This window comes from Budorcas taxicolor, chromosome 11 (genome assembly GCF_023091745.1).
Source record: "Budorcas taxicolor isolate Tak-1 chromosome 11, Takin1.1, whole genome shotgun sequence".
NCBI lineage: Eukaryota > Metazoa > Chordata > Mammalia > Artiodactyla > Bovidae > Budorcas > Budorcas taxicolor.
In genome coordinates, this window is record NC_068920.1 from 31,665,221 (window position 1) to 31,686,329 (window position 21,109).

Genomic DNA, 21,109 nt, shown 5'->3' on the forward strand with positions numbered 1-21,109 from the left:
GGGAGGGAGATTTACTTATTATGTACCTTGTCCTGTTACTGTTTTTAGTTTTGCTGCTGTGGCTACTGCTGCTAAGTCACGTCAGTCATGTCCAACTCTGTGCGACCCCATAGACGGCAGCCCACCAGGCTCCCCTGTCCCTGGCATTCTCCAGGCAAGAATGCTGGAGTGGATTGCCATTTCCTTCTCCAATGCATGAAAGTGAAAAGTGAAAGTGAAGTCACTCAGTCATGTCTGACTCTTAGCAACCCCGTGAACTGCACCCTACCAGGCTCCTCCGTCCATGGGATTTTCCAGGCAAGAGTACTGGAGTGGGTCGCCAGGGCCTTCTCCGGTTTTTAGTTTTGCAGGGTCGACTAAAAAAATATATATTCACCACCTAAAAGTTAAGGGTTGTGTTTTCTTCAGGGGACATGCCACCAACTTTAAGCACCAGAGCAACATCTCAAGTAAACCTGAGAAAACTGCTTCAATAAGGTGAAGTGGAAGCTAGGATATATAGGAGTTTTACAACAAAGGTCAGGTACTGGAAATAAAAGATTACTGTTAATAAAAGAAAACTAGGTGTCTTAAGGAATTTACTGCTTTTCTACCTGTGGGAAGATGTTAAGAGTCTGGGCTCATTGAAATCCTTCCTTTGATATGCATCTCAGCTCTCTGGGGCTAGTATCCTGTGTTTTCTCATCCTGAGTTCCCTCAGGGCTCACTGTAGGGAGCAGCTGCAGTCTGATGGCTTCTAGATGGCAGGTACTCTTTGTTTCCTTCCTGACTTCCCTCAGGGTTCACCAGCTCACCAGTGCTGCAATCGCTGATGACTGTGAGTTTTCTGATACAGCCAGCAATATTTCATTTCTCGGCCCCCTGTGTATATATTACCTATTCAATAGCAAAAGAGAGGAGGAAACAGAGAAAGGGGTGAGGGAAGGGGTATGTATCTTTTTTATGCTGTCACTGGCTCAAGATGGAACTGGCTACAAGCTATGCACCATGCACGGATGGGAACCGGTTTCTGTGCTCAATCAATAGTTGCTAAGCAGACGGCCAAGAAAAGCTAGCACTATAGTAGGTCATCTCACACGCTAGTAAAGTAATGCTCAAAATTCTCCAAGCCAGACTTCAGCAATACGTGAACTGTGAACTTCCTGATGTTCAAGCTGGTTTTAGAAAAGGCAGAGGAACCAGAGATCAAATTGCCAACATCCGCTGGATCATGGAAAAAGCAAGAGAGTTCCAGGAAAACATCTATTTCTGCTTTATTGACTATGCCAAAGCCTTTGACTGTGTGGATCACAATAAACTGGAAAATTCTGGAAGATATGGGAATTCCAGACCACATGACGGGCTCTAAAGAAATCTGTATGCAGGTCAGGAAGCAACAGGTAGAACTGGACATGGAATAACAGACTGGTTCCAAATAGGAAAAGGAGTCTGTCAAGGCTGTATATTGTCACCCTGTTTATTGAACTTCTATGCAGAGTACATCATGCAAATTGCTGGCCTGGATGAAGCACAAGCTGGAATCAATATTGCTGGGAGAAATATCAAGAACCTCAGATATGCACCACCCTTATGGCAAAAAGTGAAGAAGAACTAAAGAGCCTCTTGGTGAAAGTGAAAGAGGAGAGTGAAAAAGTTGTCTTAAAGCTCAACATTCAGAAAATGAAGATCATGGCATCCAGTCCCATCACTTCATGGCAAATAGATGGGGAAACAGTGGAAACAGCAGCTGACTTTATTTGCGGGGGGCTCCCAAATCACTGCAGATAATGATTGAAGGCATGAAATTAAAAGACGCTTACCCCCTGGAAGGAAAGTTATGACCAACCTAGACAGCATATTCAAAAGCAGAGACATTACTTTGCCAACAAAGGTCCATCTAGTCAAGGCTATGGTTTTTCCAGTAGCCATGTATGGATGTGAGAGTTGGATTATAAAGAAAGCTGAGTGCTGAAAAATGGATGCTTTTGAACTGTGGTACTGGAGAAGACTCTTAAGAGTCCCTTGGACTGCGAGGAGATCCAACCAGTCCATCCATAGGAGATCAGTCCTGAGTGTTCATTGGAAGCACTGATGTTGAAATTGAAACTCCAATACTTTGGCCACCTCATGCGAACAGCTGATTCATTTGAGAAGACCCTGATGCTGGGAAAGATTGAGGGTAGGAGGAGAAGGGGATAACAGAGGATGAGATGGTTGGATGGCATCACTGACTCAATGGACATGAGCTTGAGTAAGCTCTAGGAGTTGGTGATGAACAGGGAGGCCTGGCGTGCTGCAGTCCATGGGGTCTCAAAGATTGGGACACGACTGAGTGACTGAACTGAACTGATGATAGTAGGTTAATTGTTATGATCCTGTGCCTTCCCTACTCCCAAACATGCAACATCCAATAATACTTTGCATAATCCAAAACTTGGAAAGATCAATAATATAATCTATAATATTATCTGAAATCAAGGAATTTAACTGAAGTCAGAGGTCAAATCTAATCTTTGGTTAGATTTTTGGTCAAATCTAACCAAATAAACCCAATATATATAATATATACATTATATATATACAACTCAAGAACTATCACTGAGCCATGATCTTAGTCTGATGGCAACTGGTGAAAAATGACTAAATGGACAAAATACCTGGAGTAGTCAACGCACTAGGAGGTGTCGTGTGGCGTGTGGGCCAGTGGCCCTCATCCACTTTGCAGCTATTAGGCCTTCCTAGAATAAATTCAGGCTCTGCTTCCTACTTTTATGCAAATTATTTCACCATCCTCAAGCTTAGTACTTTCTTCTGTCAGCTGGGGATTTCACTTAGGATTAAGCTCTGTTACCATTAACAGATACCTAAAAATATTTGGCTTCATAAAGATAGTAGTGACTTCAAAATTCAGAAGGAGAAGATTCAGAGCCAATGTGATCATTCTGTTCAAAAAAAGCAACTCAGGACCACTTTCCTTTGAGCTCTGCTATTTTTACGACATGGTCCACATTGTTGTGGTCCAAAATGGTATCTAGTGCTCCAGCCATTCCATCGTTATTCCAGGAAGAGAGAGCTTCAGTGGTATTTTTTAAAAGGCTCCATGAAATGGCCAGAAGAGATTTCTCCTACATCCTATTGCCTAACATCGTACAACCACATGAAATTGAAAGGGAGCCTGTGAAATAGTCTTTACTCTAAGTAGGCAGGCTGTTGTTCCCCTTGTTGTTGTTGTTTGGTTGCTAAGTCGTGTCCAACTCTTTTGTGACCCCATGTCCTGTGGCCCACCAGGCTCCTCTGTGCATGGGATTTTCCAGGCAAGTATACTGGAGTAGTTTGCCATTTCCTTCTCCAGGGGATCTTCCCGACCCAGAGATTGAACCCGCATCTCCTGCAGCTCTCGCACTGGCAGGCAGACTCTTTACCACTGAAGGAAGCCCATGACCCTCCGGAGGTGGTAGTAAAAAGAAAACAATACCCTTGTACTCCCCTGTGACTCAGGGGAGCAGAGGGAGACCTTTCTATTTACCAAAGGGAGCATTGTTTCTGGCACATTTTCTCTAGATCCTCCTGTCTTGTCTTAACCATGATTAGTAGCAGTCGCTAACTAATTGTGAATTGCTTGGCAGAATTGAGGAGGTGTTTCTCTCCATGGTATAAGAGTCCTGGGATCACTCCCTCCATCACCTCACCACTCTTCCCTTTCTACCTCCAGTACCACTAAAAGAGAAGTTAACTTCCTGGATTGAGGAGGAGAACTTGTTATCAAAAAGCTCCACAGTAAAAGGCTGCCTCTGGCCTCACATGTTGAGCAAAGTGATGGTGGGATGTTGTTATTATATGACCTCCTCAACCACCACCCTGGGTTCAAATCTCAGCGGTGGTGCTTGCTAGCTACACTTTCAGAGCAAGTGATTCGTCCTCTGTTCATTTTCATTTCTTCGTCCAAAAAAGAAGATAATAATTGTGCCCATCTCTTGAAGTTGTCATAAACAGCAATCTATTGTGATGTGCTTTGCAAAGTGACTGGGGAAGGAAGCCATAGCAATCATTACCCTTACCTGAAATCTGAGCCTTAATCAATTTCAAGGATACAGTATTTCTCATAATTTGCTTTTAGTTTTCAGTATGAGGATCAAGTGAAGGCTTGAACCAGTCCAAAAGCTCCATATCATGGGGATGCTCTGGTAGCAAGGCAATAAGGAGGCTGACTTGATTGTGGGTAAGTCACATATTTATTCTTCTCCTATAGCCCTTCCATTACTATATATCGTCATTAATATTATGAATGAAACAGGATCTAGAAATCTGGCCCTGGTGCTTACTAGCTGGATAATCTTGGGTGACTTATTCATCCTTTCTGAGGCTGTTTCTTCTACAAATGAGGGATAGTATCAACAAGTTTTTCCATGGTTTTTGTGAAATACAGATATTTAGAAAAAAATTTTAACATAGTGCCTGGTGCTTAGGAAACACTCAAGAGATGGTAACTATGAAAATAAAATATGAAATTATCATTACTGGATGCCGAATTTGCATCTCATGACCTTGTAGCTCTTAGAAATGACTGACTCTTTGGTGACCGATAAAAGATTAAACATTCAATATTGAAATCAATGGGAACTAGGAAGTAGTGTTTGCCTTTCTTGGTGTAAGAGAAAAGAAGAACCTAGAGAAAGAGGGTGAGGAAAAGACCTGTTATGAAAGACAGACAAAAAGAAGGAATGGAGAGTCAAAGGAAGATAGAACCTGAAGATATCCAGAAATAACATACAGAGTAAGGCAACACATTGCCAAGAAAATAAGAACATAGGAAATTCTACAGCTGATGGATAAATAAAACTTGATGGGTAATTGCTGAGATACAAGCAATAGGACACCTATAAAGTTCAAAAGAAATTTAAAATAAGCAGAATACCGATTCCTTCCTAAAGGGCAAAGAGAAGATGTCTCTTTGTGATCAGATGTGATCAGAGAGGTATCCAGAGCTATGGGTAACATTTGTTCTGCTCTTAAAAGGGAGTCGGGGGCAGGTATGCCATGTGTTTATTTTATTATCTTGTAAAGCCTATGGACATATTTTATACACTCTTTATTACTCAAATTGTTGGAAATTCCCTGGTGGTCCAGCAGTTAGGACTCCACATTTTCACTGCATGGATTCAATGCCTGGTCACGGAACTAATATTCCATAAGCTGCAAAAAAAAAAAAAAGTTACTAAAGGGAACAAATCTTATCCTCAAACGGAAAGTAACAATGGAAGAACTGGAGAAGAAGACATAAAGGAGTCCTAACAAAAAGGCGATGAAATGTAGCTTCTAACATAAAATGGTGACTCTGTGATGAAGAGATGCTTTGTTGTTGTTGTTGTTTAGTAGCGAAGCTATGTTGACTCTTTTGTGACCCCATGGACTGTAGCCTGCCAGGCTCCTCTGGAATCTTCCAGGCAGGAATACTGGAGTGGGCTGCCATTTCCTCCTCCAGGGGATCTTCCCTCCCCAGGGATCAAGCACACATCTCCTGCATCCCCTGCACTAGCAGACAGATTCTTTACCACTGAGCCAGCATGAAAGCCTCTCCCATTCCAAAAGCTTCTGGGACATTTTCTGCCATCAAAGCTACCCATATGCTTGCCACCACATCCTCTGAATGGCTTCCTACGATTGTCTCTTCTCAGAAGACCCCTGGCTCTGCCCCTTGACTGCCAGAGTGGTTCCACATCTCACAACCATCTGTGGGCTCAGTTCAGTCCAGTCACTCAGTCATGTCCAACTCTTTGTGACCCCATGGACAGCAGCATGCCAGGCTTCCCTGTCCATCACCAAAACTCCTGGAGCTTACTCACACTCAGGTCCATCCAGTCGGTGATACCATCCAACCATCTCATCCTCTGTCGACCCCTTCTCCTCCTGCCTTCAATCTTTCCCAGCATCAGAGTCTTTTCCAATGAGTCAGTTCTTCGTATCAGGTGGCCAAAGTATTGGAGTTTCAGCTTCAGCATCAGTCCTTCCAATGAATATTCAGGAGTGATTTCCTTTAGGATTGTTTGTGAGCTCACCTGTGACCCAAACTGCCTTTCACAGCAAAGATCCGGGTCACCTTCTCCAGGATGTTTTCTTGACTTACTTGCCCAGAATCCTCCTTACTGTGCAGACTTCCTTCTCTCACACACCCATCATCTTTGCTTTATTGGCCTTCAATTTCTTGGTGATCTCAACATTTTCTATCCCTTTCCTCCCTTTTGAACGACTGCATGAGGCCAGCTGTACACCAGCCTCTGCTTCTTCTGGTGAGACTTGAACCCATCACATTATACTTGAAGACTTGTTCATTTCAGTAGCTAAGGAAATGCTACTATAGGAGCAAGGTCACACATAAGTGATAGGCACTGGATCTTTTATGGGGAAATTTGCTATAAATAACATTATTAGCAAAATTATGAGTATGAGCCACAGTCAATGTTTTGCCAATGGTGGATTTTCTATATTGAGTAGCTGTACTACGTTTACATAAAAGAATTTCCTTTTTATTAGAAACTGCTGCTGCTAAGTCACTTCAGTCGTGTCTGACTATGTGTGAACCCATAGATGGCAACCCACCAGGCTCCCCCGTCCCTGGGATTCTCCAGGCAAGAACACTGGAGTGGGTTGCCATTTCCTTTTCCAATTCATGAAAGTCAAGTCACTCAGTCGTGTCCAACTCTTAGCGAACCCATGGACTGTAGCCTACCAGGCTCCTCTGTCCATGGGATATTCCAGGCAAGAGTACTGGAGTGGGGTGCCATTGCCTACATGCTAACATATGAAGGTGTGAAGAAGCATTATGTACACAACCTACTCGCCAATAGCTCTGAATAAATATAACTGTGTATATAAAGAAAAGATAGAATGATTTAAAAGTGGCAAATGCTAACAATTCATTGATCAAGAATAAACAAGAATTTTTAGACTTGGAAATTTTCTGCAAGTTTCAGAGTTGGATATAGAAAGTTTTAAAATCTCAAATACTGAGTAGAATTAAGAAAGCATTCAACAAATTCTATGTTCTACTTAAATATCTCAATATCAACTCAGCATATTTTGCTTTTGATGTAATCTTATCTGAAAGGGAAAGCATTTTTTTAAATTACATCATCTTCCTTATTTCAAGGTCCAATTAGTATAGATGTTTCTACCTCCAAAGCAAGACAACTGGCTGCCTGTTTGGTCTTATTTTGTGACATGCATGTAATGCTAAGTTGAGCTTAGGGCTTTATTAAAAAAAATTTTTATTTACTTATTTGGATGCATGAGGTCTTTTGCGGCACATGGGATCTTTAGTTGTGACATGTGGGATCTAATTCCCTGACCAGGGATCAAACCTGGGCCTCCTGCATTAGGAGCTCGAAATCTTAGCCACTGACCACCAGGGAAGTCCTCAGGTTTTTTATTTTTAGAATACACTCTTGTACTTAGTTTAATAAATCATCATTTTTTAAAATACTTATTTGTCTGTGCCAGATCTGATATGTAAATGGGATCTGGTTCCCTGATCAGAGGAAGCTCAGAGTCAGCCACTGGACCACCAGGGAAGTCCCAATCACAAGTTTTTCATGGGACAAGATAACCTAGTCAATATCTCTGTGGTGGGGTCACTTCATACAGAGAAGAAATGTCCTTAATTCATACATTCTGCCTCTGGTGGCTCCCCTACAAATGAAAGTAAGGTGGATAAAACATGAGTGATCCAGAAAATGTATGATCCAAAATAGGAAGTACTGCATAGATACTCTCAGGAAGGAAACTCAGTAAAAATGAATCCTTTGGTAATGATTTCTGACAGAAGAGAATACTGAAAACTACCACAGTCCTCAGAACAAAATAGGCATTTAATAAATGATTGTTGAATTAAGGAAAACTGATTGATTCTTCCCTGTTTCACATCAGTTTCTTTTGCCTTCACTCAGTACGTCTGAGATACCAGTGTGAGTCTCCATCTGTCTTCTGCACATTCACGGCTTCCTCACTTTCACTGGACCTCATTTGATCAGGAGGAGCAGGGGAAGAGAAGGCGCTGCTGGATGCTGATGTGCTGGGAAACAGGCTGAGTGAGTGACGACAGAAGAGAAATGCCCACCTGGTATGACCTGACAAGCACCCAGGCTGAGTTCTTATAAGACAGGTGGGAACACACAGCTCAGACAGCCCTCATCCCTCTAGGTCTGGACAGGAACAGGCCGTGGTCAACCACAGCTCCCCGGTGGACTTCTTCCTTGTGGGCTTCTCTGAACACCCAGGGCTTGAGAGAATCGTCTTTGTGGTTGTCTCGATCTCTTACCTCCTGACTCTGGTGGGCAACACATTCATCATCCTGCTGTGCGTGCTGGAGCCCAGGCTCCACTCCCCGATGTACTTCTTCCTCTCCAACCTCTCCTTCCTGGACCTCTGCTTCACCACAAGCTGTGTCCCGCAGATGCTGGTCCACCTCTGGGGCCCAAGGAAGACCATCAGCTTCCTTGGCTGCTCTGTCCAGCTCTTCATCCTCCTGTTCCTGGGGACCACGGAGTGTGTCCTCCTGACCGTGATGGCCTTTGACCGCTACGTGGCTGTCTGCCAGCCCCTCCACTATGCCACCATCATCCACCCCTGCCTGCGCTGGCCGCTGGCGGCCATGGCCTGGGTAATGGGTCTGGTCCAATCAGTAGTCCAGACACCACCGACCCTCTGCCTGCCCTTCTGCCCACATCGGCAGACAGATGACTTTGTGTGTGAAGTCCCTTCTCTGATTCAACTGTCCTGTGGAGACACCACCTACAATGAAATCCAGTTAGCTGTGTCCAGTGTCATCTTCCTGGTCATGCCGCTTACTCTCATCCTTATCTCTTACGGTGCCGTTGCCCGGGCAGTGCTGAGGATTAACTCTGCCGTAGCATGGAGGAAGGCTCTGGGGACCTGCTCCTCCCATCTCATTGTGGTCACCCTCTTCTACAGCTTGGTCATTGCTGTCTACCTCCAGCCCAAAAATCCCTACTCCCAGAAAAGGGGCAAGTTCTTTGGTCTCTTCTATGCAGTGGGCACCCCTTTACTTAATCCCCTCATATACACCCTGAGGAACAAGGAGGTAAAGAGGGCGCTCAGGAGGTTGCTGGGGAAAGACAAGGACTCCAGGGAGAACTAAAGGTAAGCTGCTTGATGCGCTTTCATTGAGAGGATATTCTTTATTCTTTTTCAAGCAAGTTAGACCTCTCCAGTCTACAGCCTTCCCTATACCTATCCAAGCCGCTACAGTGAGTCACAGTGTGTCTGTGTGTGTGTGTGTGTGTGTGTTACAGGAGACATGTATGTTGGAAAAAGGGAAACAGAGTTTAAAAAAAAAAAGAGTAGAGAGAACTTCAGGGAGCTTTGGTATGAGTGAAAACAAGGAGAGGTTTGGGGTCTACATGTAGGCGGGAGTAAGCATCATGATGCTTAGGCCTTCCCTGATGGCAGGCCTTCCCTGGGACACCCTCCACCATGCACTTATCCCGTACTTTCCAGAAGGAAGAGAACAGCCCCTGAATGCAGGGGACAGGGCCTGGAGGAAGCATGCAGCCTGGAGGACAGGTAGACAAGACCTGTTCTCCCAGGACTATGAGTGTTCAGGGCCCCACCCACCTGTACTCCAGATGACACTTGCGCCCATCAGCTGATGCCACATGGCCTGCAGGCTTCTGCAGGGTTGCCAGGGTCTGAACAGTTGAGCAAAGCAAAAACTAAACCCCTAAGGTCTCCACTCCCAGGCAGAATATATTAATCATGTCTTTCATTTGTTATATCCTGATGCTTTGACAGAAAAACATCTATTTCTGCTTTATTGACCTTGCCAACACCTTTGACTGTGTGGATCACAATAGACTGTGGAAAATTCTAAAAGGGATGGCAATACCAGACTACCTGATCTGCCTCTTGAGAAATCTATATGCAGGTCAGGAAGCAACAGTTAGAACTGGACATGGAACAACAGACTGGTTCCAAATAGGAAAAGGAGTACGTCAAGGCTATATATCGTCACCCTGCTTATTTAACTTATATGCAGAGTACATCTTGAGAAATGCTGGACTGGAAGAAGCACAAGCTGGAATCAAGATTTCCGGGAGAAATATCAATCACCTCAGATATGCAGATGACACCACCCTTATGGCACAAAGTGAAGAGGAACTAAAAGGCCTCTTGATGAAAGTGAAAGAGGAGAGTGAAAAAGTTGGCTTAAAGCTCAACATTCAGAAAACGAAGATCATGGCATCTGGTCCCATCACTTCATGGGAAATAGATAGAGAAACAGTGGAAACAGTGTCAGACTTTATTTTTCTGGGCTCCAAAATCAATGCAGATGGTGACTGCAGCCATGAAATTAAAAGACGCTTACTCCTTGGAAGAAAAGTTATGACCAACCTAGATGGTATATTCAAAAGCAGAGACATTACTTTGCCAACAAAGGTCCGTCTAGTCAAGGCTATGGTTTTTCCAGTGGTCATGTATGGATATGAGAGTTGGACTGTGAAGAAGGCTGAGCGCCGAAGAATTGATGCTTTTGAACTGTGGTGTTGGAGAAGACTCTTGAGAGTCCCTTGGACTGCAAGGAGATCCAACCAGTCCATTCTAAAGGAGATCAGCCCTGGGTGTTCCTTGGAAGGAATGATGCTAAAGCTGAAACTCCAGTACTTTGGCCACCTCATGTGAAGAGTTGACTCATTGGAAGAGACTCTGATGCTGGGAGGGATTGGGGGCAGGAGGAGAAGGGGACGACCGAGGATGAGATGGCTGGATGACATCACCGACTCGATGGACATGAGTTTGAGTGAACTCCGAGATATGGTGATGGACAGGGAGGCCTGGCGTGCTGCGATTCATGGGGTCGCAAAGAGTCAGACACGACTGAGAGACTGAACTGAACTGAACTGATGCTTTGACATCTGGGGTTTTGTTGACCCTGGAGGCACTTGCCCCAAGACTAGCTCATTCCTGGACCTCCCTGGTGGCACAGTGGATAAGGGTTCACCTGCCAGTGCAGGGGACAAGATTCAACCCCTGGTCCTGGAAGATTCTGCATGCCTCGGAGCAATGATGCCACAACTACCGACCCCCTGCTCTAAAGCCTGAGAACCACAACTAATGAAGCCTGGCAGCTCTAGAGTCCTTGAGCCAAAACTAGTGAACCCCAATGCTGCAGCTTCTGAAACCTGTGTGCCCTCGAGCCAGCAAGCCACAATTACTGACCCTGAGTGCTGCAACTACTGAAACCCAGGCACCTAGAGCCTGGGCTCCGCAATAAGAGAAGCCACCACTGAAGCCTGTGCACCGGAACTAGAGAGCAGCCCCTGCCACAACTAGAGAAAGCCCTGGCACAACAGTTGCACAGTAAAGAGGTCACCCTGAGAATGGCTTTTCAAATGCAAATCAACCAACTCAGAGCTCAGTCCTCAACCACCTCCTTCATTAAGCCCTCACACTCCAGGCCACCATCCACCTGCCCTAATCTCGCCAGGGCCAGGTTCCAGCCAACTAGAAACAGCCCCTGCATCAGAGTCCACTGAAAGTATACAAACTAGCTAGTTCTCAACCTCCTTCTCCTGTCTTGTCCATTCCTTTCTGCCGAAACCACGTGAAAGCCTCTTGCCCACAGTTCTCTGCTCCTCTCTCTTCCTGTGACCAACTTTGCTGCTTTCTAACGTGGCCCGGCACGGCCACCTCCTCTTGAAATCTATGAGTAATAAACCATCTCTTCAGAGGCCATCATTTTGAAACTGTTGGCATAACCAAGTTTCATAGCTGTATCTATTAACACACTACACTTTAAGACACAAAGTTTTATTTTTTTGTTTGTTTCTGAAAACAATTTTTATTTAAATAAGGGTTTAAATACATTACATAACATTAAAACTGAAGAGGGGGGAAAAAAAACAAAAAACCAGTGTACTTCACAAGGCATTGGGCAGCTGTTGCTAGTTAAGTTGCAAGCTCTACAGCTACGTGACTGATAACATTGGTTTGAAATTTGTTCGCTTGTCAAAAGTTTAACTGATAGAAGGTTGGCCTCACATTCTAGTTTGGATGTCGATTAGCTAGGACATGTCTGGTCATGAAGACCTTGGTGGCAAGCCAGATGTCCTGTCCCCTCACTGGAGGGTGGATGCTCTAAGCCCTGCCCACCCAGTCACGTTGGAGACGTCACAGGATCCTTCCCTGACCACCGAAGGCACCCTCTAGCAGTACAGCGGCCTCACCCATCCTCCACTCTCCGCTTCATCGAGGACTGTCCCGGTGGTGACATGTTCTCAGGGCAGGGAACTTTGCAGAAGGACTGCCAAGGAGCTTCCGGCCAGACATAGCCATCTGTGATCCTGGGGCTCTGGGCTTGGCTGAAACATCACTGCTATTGCTTTGTTTCAGGCTGGACACTGCCAGGCGCCTACTGCTTGACCTCTGTTTAAATGAGGGACTTCAAGACTAGACAGCATGGCTCTTTTCCGTTTATTGCATGAAGGAGTTACACTAGTCCAAGTTAAAAGCAGACCCCAAGTGGTTACATTATACAAGCTGTGAGGTTTTTAAACTTGTGACAAGGGACAGAAGGGAAATTCTACTCATTGCAAGGAAATCCTCACTTAACCTTCAGTGAGCCAAAAGCACTTAAAACCCATGAACCTTCAGCTGGTCGTCCTTAGCCAGTCCAGTCTCTACCAGCAACTGGCATATGTTCTTGCCCTGGTCACCCTGTAGCTGAATCACTTCTCCATATTCGGGATGCTCAATTACAGTACCATTGCAGGCAAATTTCTTCTTAAACGCCTTCACTAGTTTCTTTTTATCGTAATCATCAGCGATCCCTTGGACAGTGGTAAGGGTCTTCCTGCCGTTTCTCTGTTGAATTCTTATATGGATATAATCCTCAGTGCCAACAGGAAGCAGATCATCACCCTTACTTGCACCAGCAAAGGGGTCGAAAGAGTGGAGGTTCTGGATAGCGGACATACGATAGATTCCTTTTCCTCGGTGGAAACGGCCTGCGGAAGGCGGCGGTGGGAGAAGGCGGGCAAGAGGGACGGAGCTTCGGGAAGCGAGGGGGCTCAAGGGGGAGGCTGCTGAGTCCTCGGCGGCGGCTCAGTGACTGGGGCCAAGACACAAAGTTTTAGAGGTGTGTCAGTTACCTCTTCCTGTCGGTTAAAGTAAGTCCGCCTCCCCTTACAGATTTCACAGATAGAAATTCTCACCTCCAAACTCACTGAGTGTCATGTTGCTCCTGACTGGCCAGCCCTAGTGACAACAGAGAACCTGCCCACTGGAGCTGGGGATTTACAGCCTGCAGCTGTTACAGGAGGAAACATGGGATCCTTCCGACGAAGACTAACCCAGGGGATTCCCGACCCAGTGAGGGCCAGAGTTCAGGGAAATGCTGCCCTTTCAAGAAATGTGAAAACAAACCTAGGATCCCTCTTTGCTCCTCCCTTCCGGTGTGAAATTACCTCCCTCCCAGAGACAGAACAGACCTGGACTCCCCAGCTGCCTTCATACGTGATCAAAAACTTTTTTTTTCCTGAGGAGTTTTCACGTATCTTTGGCTACGAATGCAGCACCAGAATGGATTCTCTTGCTCTGTGTCCTAAAAAAGTAAAATTCTCTTCAAGACAGAATATTCTCAGCTTATTTATTTTCTGCAGTATTTGTTGCTTAGTTGCTAAGTCATGCCCAACCCTTTTCTGACCCCGTGGACTGTAGTGCACCAGGTTCCTCTGTCCATGGGATTTCCCAGGCAAGAATACTGGAGTGGGTTGTCATTTCCTTCTCCAGGGGATCTTCCCTACCCAGGGATCGAACCCATATCTCCTGCATTGGTTCTTTACTACTGAGCCACCTGAGAAGACCCTGTTTATTCTCTAGCAATATAAAAATAAATCAGACAAGGAGTAGAATTAGACTGTGGGAATTCTGACAGGTTAAGGAGATGGAATAAGTAGCGCATAAGCCCATGAACCTCCCATCTTGCCCCAGGATGATGGAGTGGCCTTAACCAAATCAATCCACCCATCAAGTCCTCCCTGGGGAAGATGCTTCCTGTCCTTCTAGAAATAAAGTCTCATGAGAGAATGTGAGAAAATGCTTTGAAAACACACTATGAATAGAATAGAAAAAATAATGCTTTAGAAATGCAAACCAAACCCAAACCCAAACCTACTTTGGATTTTTATTTACTGATGGTTACAGTAGAAATTCAGTGGAGGCAGAATGACTAGGGGAGAGGTTCCAGCAAATCTTCTTCTCAAAGCTAATTAATAAATTTGGGCAAAATAGAAACAACCATTTCAGAACCTCTAGGAGTTAACCAAGGGCCACACAAGAAAATTAAGAAGATCATCTAGCAAATGAACAAACTGAGGTATGCAATGTATAAATAATGTGCTGGCGGTACTCTTTAAAAACATATCAGTGTCTTTGTTCTTGGGGCTTTGTTTTTAAGGCTTGTTTTTAAGGCTTTTATTGAATTTGTTACAATATTGCTTCTGATTGATGTTTTCAACTTACACCTCTTGCATTGGAAGGCAAAGTCTGGATCACCAAGGAGGTCCCTGTGCTGGCAGTATTTTTAAAAGGAAGGACAGTAGGGAATTCCCTGGTGGCCCAGTAGTTAGGACTCTGTGCTTTCACTGCTGAGGGTTCAGGGTCAATCCCTGTTCTGGAAAGTAAGATCCCACAAGCCACACAGCCCAGTCAAAAGTATAAAACTTTTAAATTTTTTTAAAAGTAAGGACATTGCACATTTATATTTATTTGTAGATGCATACCAGTTACCAATATATTGACTCAGCTCCAAATTAAGCTTCAATAACCGCTATGCATTAATGGACAGAATTCCTTTCAAGATTTCTCCTTTACAGTGAGGAGGACATTAAGCTTTCTCAGAGGGTTCGGGAGGAACTGCAGGAGAAAGGGCTTCTCTCTCTGGGTCCAGTGGTTGCACTGGTCCAGGGAGGAGGTATGAGGACATCTGGTGTTGCCCTGCCCCAGCTGTGTGCCCAGAAGACACGAGACCTCAGCAGTCTCACAGCCCTAACCCAGCCTGATGGTCACCTTCTCACAGCCCTTCCAACGTGGGTGCCCCACACTCCACATCTCCCACCCACTCCCACCTCTCTTACTCCACAAACCAAAGCACAGTCGTAGGGATTCTACCAACTACCAAGCATGTGCATTCCAGTTATATATTCAGGGTCTGCAATGATGACTACGGGGTAGGTCCATGCACCTAACAAACAGATCCATTGAGATCTGGACTGGGCCAGGATGCCATTTATTAGAGAACTCCATAAGCCCTGCTCTGATGGGGGAGGGGCGTGATAATGATGCAGCTACATCATATGAGGGTTAGACTGAACGCTTCAGTGCTCTTCCAGCCCTAGGCTTTTATAATTCTGTGTCACTACAGTGTGCTCTGACTCAAGAAGGCTGAAATGGAAAAGGAAGAAGTAGAGAACTTTAAAAAGCAGGCAAGGACTTCCCTCATGGTTCAGTGGTTAACAAACCACCTGCCAATGCAGGAGACAGGGGTCTGATCCCTGGTCCTGGAAGATCCCACATGCCCAAGCACCACAACCAGAGAGTAGCTCCCACTGGCTGCAACTGGAAAGAGCCCTAGCATAGCAACAAAGACCCAGCACCCCAAAAATAAAATTAACTGATTAATTTTTTAAAATAAAATAAACATGGCATCCTGGGACTTCCCTGATGGTCCCGAGGTTGAGAATCCACCTTCCCATGCGAGGGATGTGGGTTCAATCCCTGATCAGGGAATTAAGAGCCCACATGCTATGAAACCCTGGCATCACAACTAGAGAGAAGCCTGCCCATGGCAACTAAGACCTCAGGCAGAGCAAAAAAATTAAAATGGGATCTTGAATTGATGAATCAGAGGCTTGAAAGGACTATCTGGAAGCCTGGGGGCACTCTCTGGAGGTGGTGGAAAGGAGAGATCACTTAGTTCTCCCTATTGACAGATCCGTGGGTGACCTTTTTACCTCCCACAGGGATGACTATTGCTGGCCCATCTCCTCTAGACATTTCCCTAGGGGAATATCTAGCTAATTGCCTGTAAACTGTGAGGCCCCAGGGTCTTAGCAGAGTAATGAGTGCTGCCTCTCCGTGGGATAGGAGTCCTGGGACCCCTCCCTCCACCACCACACCGGTGTCACTCCTTAACTTCCCTTGCCACAAAAACAGGCTAACAGCTCCTGCAGACAGAGAGAGGAGTTCTTTTGCCATTTCACTCCCAAGGAGCTCCACAGCATAGATAACTCTTGACCTCCACTCCACTGACCTCACCTTCCCTCCAGAGATGCTCGGGGCTGTGGTATGGGCGCACTCTCTGCAACCCACTACACGAGTGTGTGCTAAGTCACTTCAGGCTTGTCTGACTTTGTGTGACCCTATGGACTGTAGCCTGCCCTGCTCCTCTGTCCATGGGATTCTCCAGGCAAAAATAGTGGAGTGGGTTGCCATTCCCTCTTCCAGGGGATCTTCCCAACCCAAGAATCGAACCCTCATCTACTTCCTTACCACTAGCGCCAGCAGGGGAGCCCCTACAACCCACTGTGCTGTGCTTAGTCACTCAGTCATGTTCGACTTTTTCCTACCCCATGGACGGGTAGCCCCCTAGTCTCATCTATCCATGGGGATTCTCCAGGCAAGAATACTGGAATGGGTTCTACAACGCACTACTTAGTTTCAAATATCAGCTTACTAACTACATTGTCTGGGTAAAGTTGTTTAAACATTCTTGAGCAGGGGCCATGTTAATCTTCTCTGTATCATTCTAATGTTAGTACATGTGCTGCCCAGAGGGAGCACAAGCTATTTAAATATTCTTAGTTTCAATTTTCTCATCTTACTTAGCGACTAAACCACCACCACCACCACCACCACCGAAAGGAAGATAACACACAGAACTGTGGTAAGGACAATCAGAGATGTGCTGGCAAAGGTTTAACAACTAGCTTGGCTGTGGGGAGACACAGCCCTAAATTGAAGTGTTGCCAGTTTCCATTATGTAAATATGTCTGCCATGGCTGATTCAAGCTACCAACAGTTTAGCACATGTCTCACAAAATTCCTGAAAATTTAACAATCAAGAGCTGCTGTTGCTGCTGCTAAGTCGCTACAGCCATGTCCAACTCTGTGTGACCCCATAGATAGCAGCCCACCAGGCTTCCACATCCCTGGGATTCTCCAGGCAAGAACACTGGAGTGGGTTGCCATTTCCTTCTCTAATGCATGAACGTGAAAAGTGAAAGTGAAGTCGCTCAGTCGTGTCTGACTCTTAGCGACCCCATGGACTGCAGCCCACCAGGCTCCTCCGTCCATGGGATTTTCCAGGCAAGAGTACTGGGGTGGGGTGCCATCTCCTTCTCCGAACCATCAAGAGCTAGTACAAGTCAACTGCAACATATCACATGTGCATACGCTTAGAAAAGTGCCTAGCAGTTAAGTATTAGCGATCTGTATTGTGACTAGAGACCTACTGCCCATTCAAGAATGTCCATTCCTCTTTACTTTAGGTTTTCTCCTTGATGTCCAAAAGAAGGCTAGGCACCAGTTAAGAGTTTTGTCATCACTGGCAGCAAAAGAGATTTTTATCTGATTGAAGGTAAGTGAAAAGCTTGTTCTCCTTTGAGGCATGAGTTTTCACATTTCACATGTCCTCAACAGCTTCAAACTAAAACAGGGACTAGAATCCCAGCCCAGAAACTAACTGGCTGGTTAACCTTAGCCAAGTTACTTAACCTCTCCGAAACGGTTCCCTTCTTGGTAAATGTGGGATGATAACATCATATTGCAGTGTTACTATGAGAACCAGGTGTTCAAAGAGTTGATTGGCACCAAGCTTGACTCATAGGGAGCATTTAACAAATGTTTTGGCTAATAGCAAGAGCAGGTACCGATCACTGGATTATGTAAAACTCCTTTTAATGGACCCACCGACCCCTGCCCTGGCTCCTAGCACAAGGCTAGTACTTTTGGGGCACAAAAACTGAATCAATGTATAAGCTGAAGAATGAATGTGTCAGAGGGAAAGGGACTAGGAGAAAGATGCTAAATGAAAATAAAAGTCGAAAAGACAGATCAAAGGAGAGAAAAAAGAGAGACTCACTAAGAAAGATCTCACTTAAAGAGACTCAGGAATAAAGCAGAGGAAGAAAGGGAGTGAAATGGCAAAAGAATGAGAAAGTTAGAAATGCAAAAGAAAGATTAGGATGATAGTTGGTGAATTAAAAAATAGTTGGTTATTCATTAAGGGTACAAGGGCTTTTATAGTAAAGAAAATAAAGGAAGTGATGACTGCTCAAGGGGCCTGGGATTTCTTTTTCGGGAGATGAAACATTCTGGAACTGATAATGCTGGTTGCACAATTTATGAATATACTGAAAACCATTAGATTATACACTTTAAAAGGGCGAATTTATAGTGCGTAAAATATACCTTCAAAAAAGAAAACAAAGTCACATTTAAAATTCAAAATGTTAAAAATAAATTCAAAATGGTGGTTACAGTTTCAGGAATGGGCAATTGAGCAGTCAGGGAGGGGCCCCTAGGAGCTTCTAAGATACTTGAGACATTGATTCAGTCCAGGCTGGCACGTATACCAGGGTTGACTTTATTACTCATTAGACTATAGAGATATGCTTTGCTTACACTTTCATTTGAATATATAACAATCTGAAAGTACTTTTAAATGTATCTTATAAAGGAGAAAAGAACTATGGGAGAAAAAGAAAGAACAAACCAAGAAAAAGACAAAAGCAGAACTTTCTGGCCAGAAGGGGATGCAATAGAGCTTAAACACAGATGGGGATTTTGTGATCGGAGATGTTCAGGCCACCCTTGAGCTGCAGGGCACTTTTGCCACCTGCCACCATCCCCCAGCGGCCTTCTGAAGCTCTTGTAAGACCAGAGAACCCTGAATCCTTGTCTCTCAACTGCCAGAGTGGCTGCAGCCTCCACCCCATTCCTGAGCTGACCTTCTATACCCCAATACTTCCCTATTTATTTTTTTTTTAATCCAGTTATCTCCTCTAGGAAGCTTTCTCTGATAAGCCTACCCAAGTTGGTCCTTCATCTTCCTGACTTTTTCTCTAATTCACTCAGTGTGTTGGTATTCCTGACCTTTATCTTGGAGTCTTTGACAATGTTCCCTAGATCTCCTCCATGATTTTAGTGTGCACGGGACCACCTCGCCTCCTGCCTATAGGCTTCCAAAGGCAGAGACAGCACGTGGACCAGTGCGCCAGCCAGGACTGTTGGTTCTGTGACTCGGGCAAGCAAACTGATCTGTCATTAGACACAAAGGGAAAACCTGTTTCATAGATAAACATTCCATCTCTGATAAGCTGCTTTGCAAATAAACAAGCATAAAATCCATGGAGTATAAATAAGTAGCTCTAAAAATTCATCAGAACAATAGAGAAATGATCAAATCTACAGACTGCATTTACAATCAGAAAATGTATTCAAAGTATATACCTTGCTATTTCTTCCAACAAATACATAAGGAAAAAGACAACACTTAGAATAGTGCTCTGAAAATAGCAGCACTCCATAAATGCATGTTGGGTGAACTAATTAATCCATGCTTTACACCAGCCCCCTTTAAACTGAACCAGTGAATCTGAGACCATTGTGAAGCTCCATCTGTCTTCTGCACATTCATAGCTTCCTCACTCTCACTGGACCACATTTGACCAGCAGGAGCAGGGGAAGAGAAGGTGCTGCTGGATGCTGATGTGCTGGGAAACAGGCTGAGTGAGTGACGACAGAAGAGAAATGCCCACCTGGTATGACCTGACAAGCACCCAGGCTGAGTTATTATAAGACAGATGGGAACACACAGCTCAGACAGCCCTCATCCCTCTAGGTCTAGACAGGAACAGGCCATGGTCAACCACAGCTCCCCAGTGGACTTCTTCCTTGTGGGCTTCTCTGAACACCCAGGGCTTGAGAGAATCGTCTTCGTGGTTGTCTCGATCTCTTACCTCCTGACTCTGGTGGGCAACACACTCATCATCCTGCTGTCCGTGCTGGAGCCCAGGCTCCACTCCCCAATGTACTTCTTCCTTTCCAACCTCTCCTTCCTGGACCTCTGCTTCACCACAAGCTGTGTCCCGCAGATGCTGGTCCACCTCTGGGGCCCAAGGAAGACCATCAGCTTCCTTGGCTGCTCTGTCCAGCTCTTCATCTTCCTGCTCCTGGGGACCACGGAGTGTGTCCTCCTGACCGTGATGGCCTTTGACCGCTACGTGGCTGTCTGCCAGCCCCTCCACTATGCCACCATCATCCACCCCCGCCTGTGCCGGCAGCTGGCGGCCATGGCCTGGGTCTTTGGGCTGGTGGAGTCAGTGGTCCAGACACCACCGACCCTCCGTCTGCCTTTCTGCCGCCACCGGCGAGTGGATGATTTTGTGTGTGAGGTCCCAGCTCTAATTCGCCTCTCCTGTGGAGACACCACCTACAGTGAGATCCAGATGGCTGTTGCCAGTGTCTTCATCTTGGTTGTGCCTCTCAGCCTCATCCTGGTTTCTTACGGTGCCATTGCCCGGGCAGTGCTGAGGATTAACTCTGCCGTAGCATGGAGGAAGGCTCTGGGGACTTGCTCCTCCCATCTCATTGTGGTCACTCTTTTCTACAGCTCGGTCATTGCTGTCTACCTCCAGCCCAAAAATCCCTACGCCCAGAAGAGGAGCAAGTTCTTTGGTCTCTTCTATGCAGTGGGCACCCCTTTACTTAATCCCCTCATATACACCCTGAGGAACAAGGAGGTCAAGAGGGCACTCAGGAGGTTGTTGGGGAAGGATGTGGACTCCAGGGAGAGCCAAGGGAGAGCAGCCTGATGTGCTGGAAAAGCAAGAACAGCTTCTCAGTGGTTTTGCCAGGAAGTCTGTGTCCACACAACTCTGCTCTCCTCACAGCCATCATACCACAGAAATGGATGGCAGCCCCCTCTGTGTGCGTGCAAGTGAGTGTGAGTGTGGGTGTGTGACACAGAGAGATGCCTCAGAAATGGATGACAGCCCCTGTATGTGTGTGTATGCAAGTGTGAGTGTGTGTGTGTGTGACGCAGAGAGACACACAC

General features: G+C 45.5%; 3 protein-coding genes and 1 non-coding gene across 4 annotated transcripts; 2 read left to right on the forward strand and 2 right to left on the reverse strand.

Moving 5' to 3' along the window:
• Window positions 1–8,200: 8,200 nt before the first annotated feature.
• Window positions 8,201–9,133, forward strand: LOC128056183 (olfactory receptor 2H1-like). The gene has a single exon (XM_052648874.1). The coding sequence runs from the start codon at window positions 8,363–8,365 to the stop codon at window positions 9,131–9,133; it is 771 nt and encodes a 256-aa protein (XP_052504834.1). The 5' UTR covers window positions 8,201–8,362.
• Window positions 9,134–12,345: 3,212 nt separating this feature from the next.
• LOC128056521 (eukaryotic translation initiation factor 1-like) lies at window positions 12,346–12,966 on the reverse strand. The gene has a single exon (XM_052649301.1). The coding sequence runs from the start codon at window positions 12,964–12,966 to the stop codon at window positions 12,625–12,627; it is 342 nt and encodes a 113-aa protein (XP_052505261.1). The 3' UTR covers window positions 12,346–12,624.
• Window positions 12,967–16,727: 3,761 nt separating this feature from the next.
• Window positions 16,728–16,833, reverse strand: LOC128057052 (U6 spliceosomal RNA). Its single transcript, XR_008200244.1, has one exon. It is a non-coding gene; the product is annotated as a U6 spliceosomal RNA (small nuclear RNA).
• A 3,080-nt stretch (window positions 16,834–19,913) lies between these two features.
• Window positions 19,914–20,867, forward strand: LOC128056043 (olfactory receptor 2H1-like). Its single transcript, XM_052648693.1, has one exon. It carries the CDS (start codon window positions 19,914–19,916, stop codon window positions 20,865–20,867), a length of 954 nt encoding a protein of 317 aa, XP_052504653.1.
• Window positions 20,868–21,109: the final 242 nt, after the last annotated feature.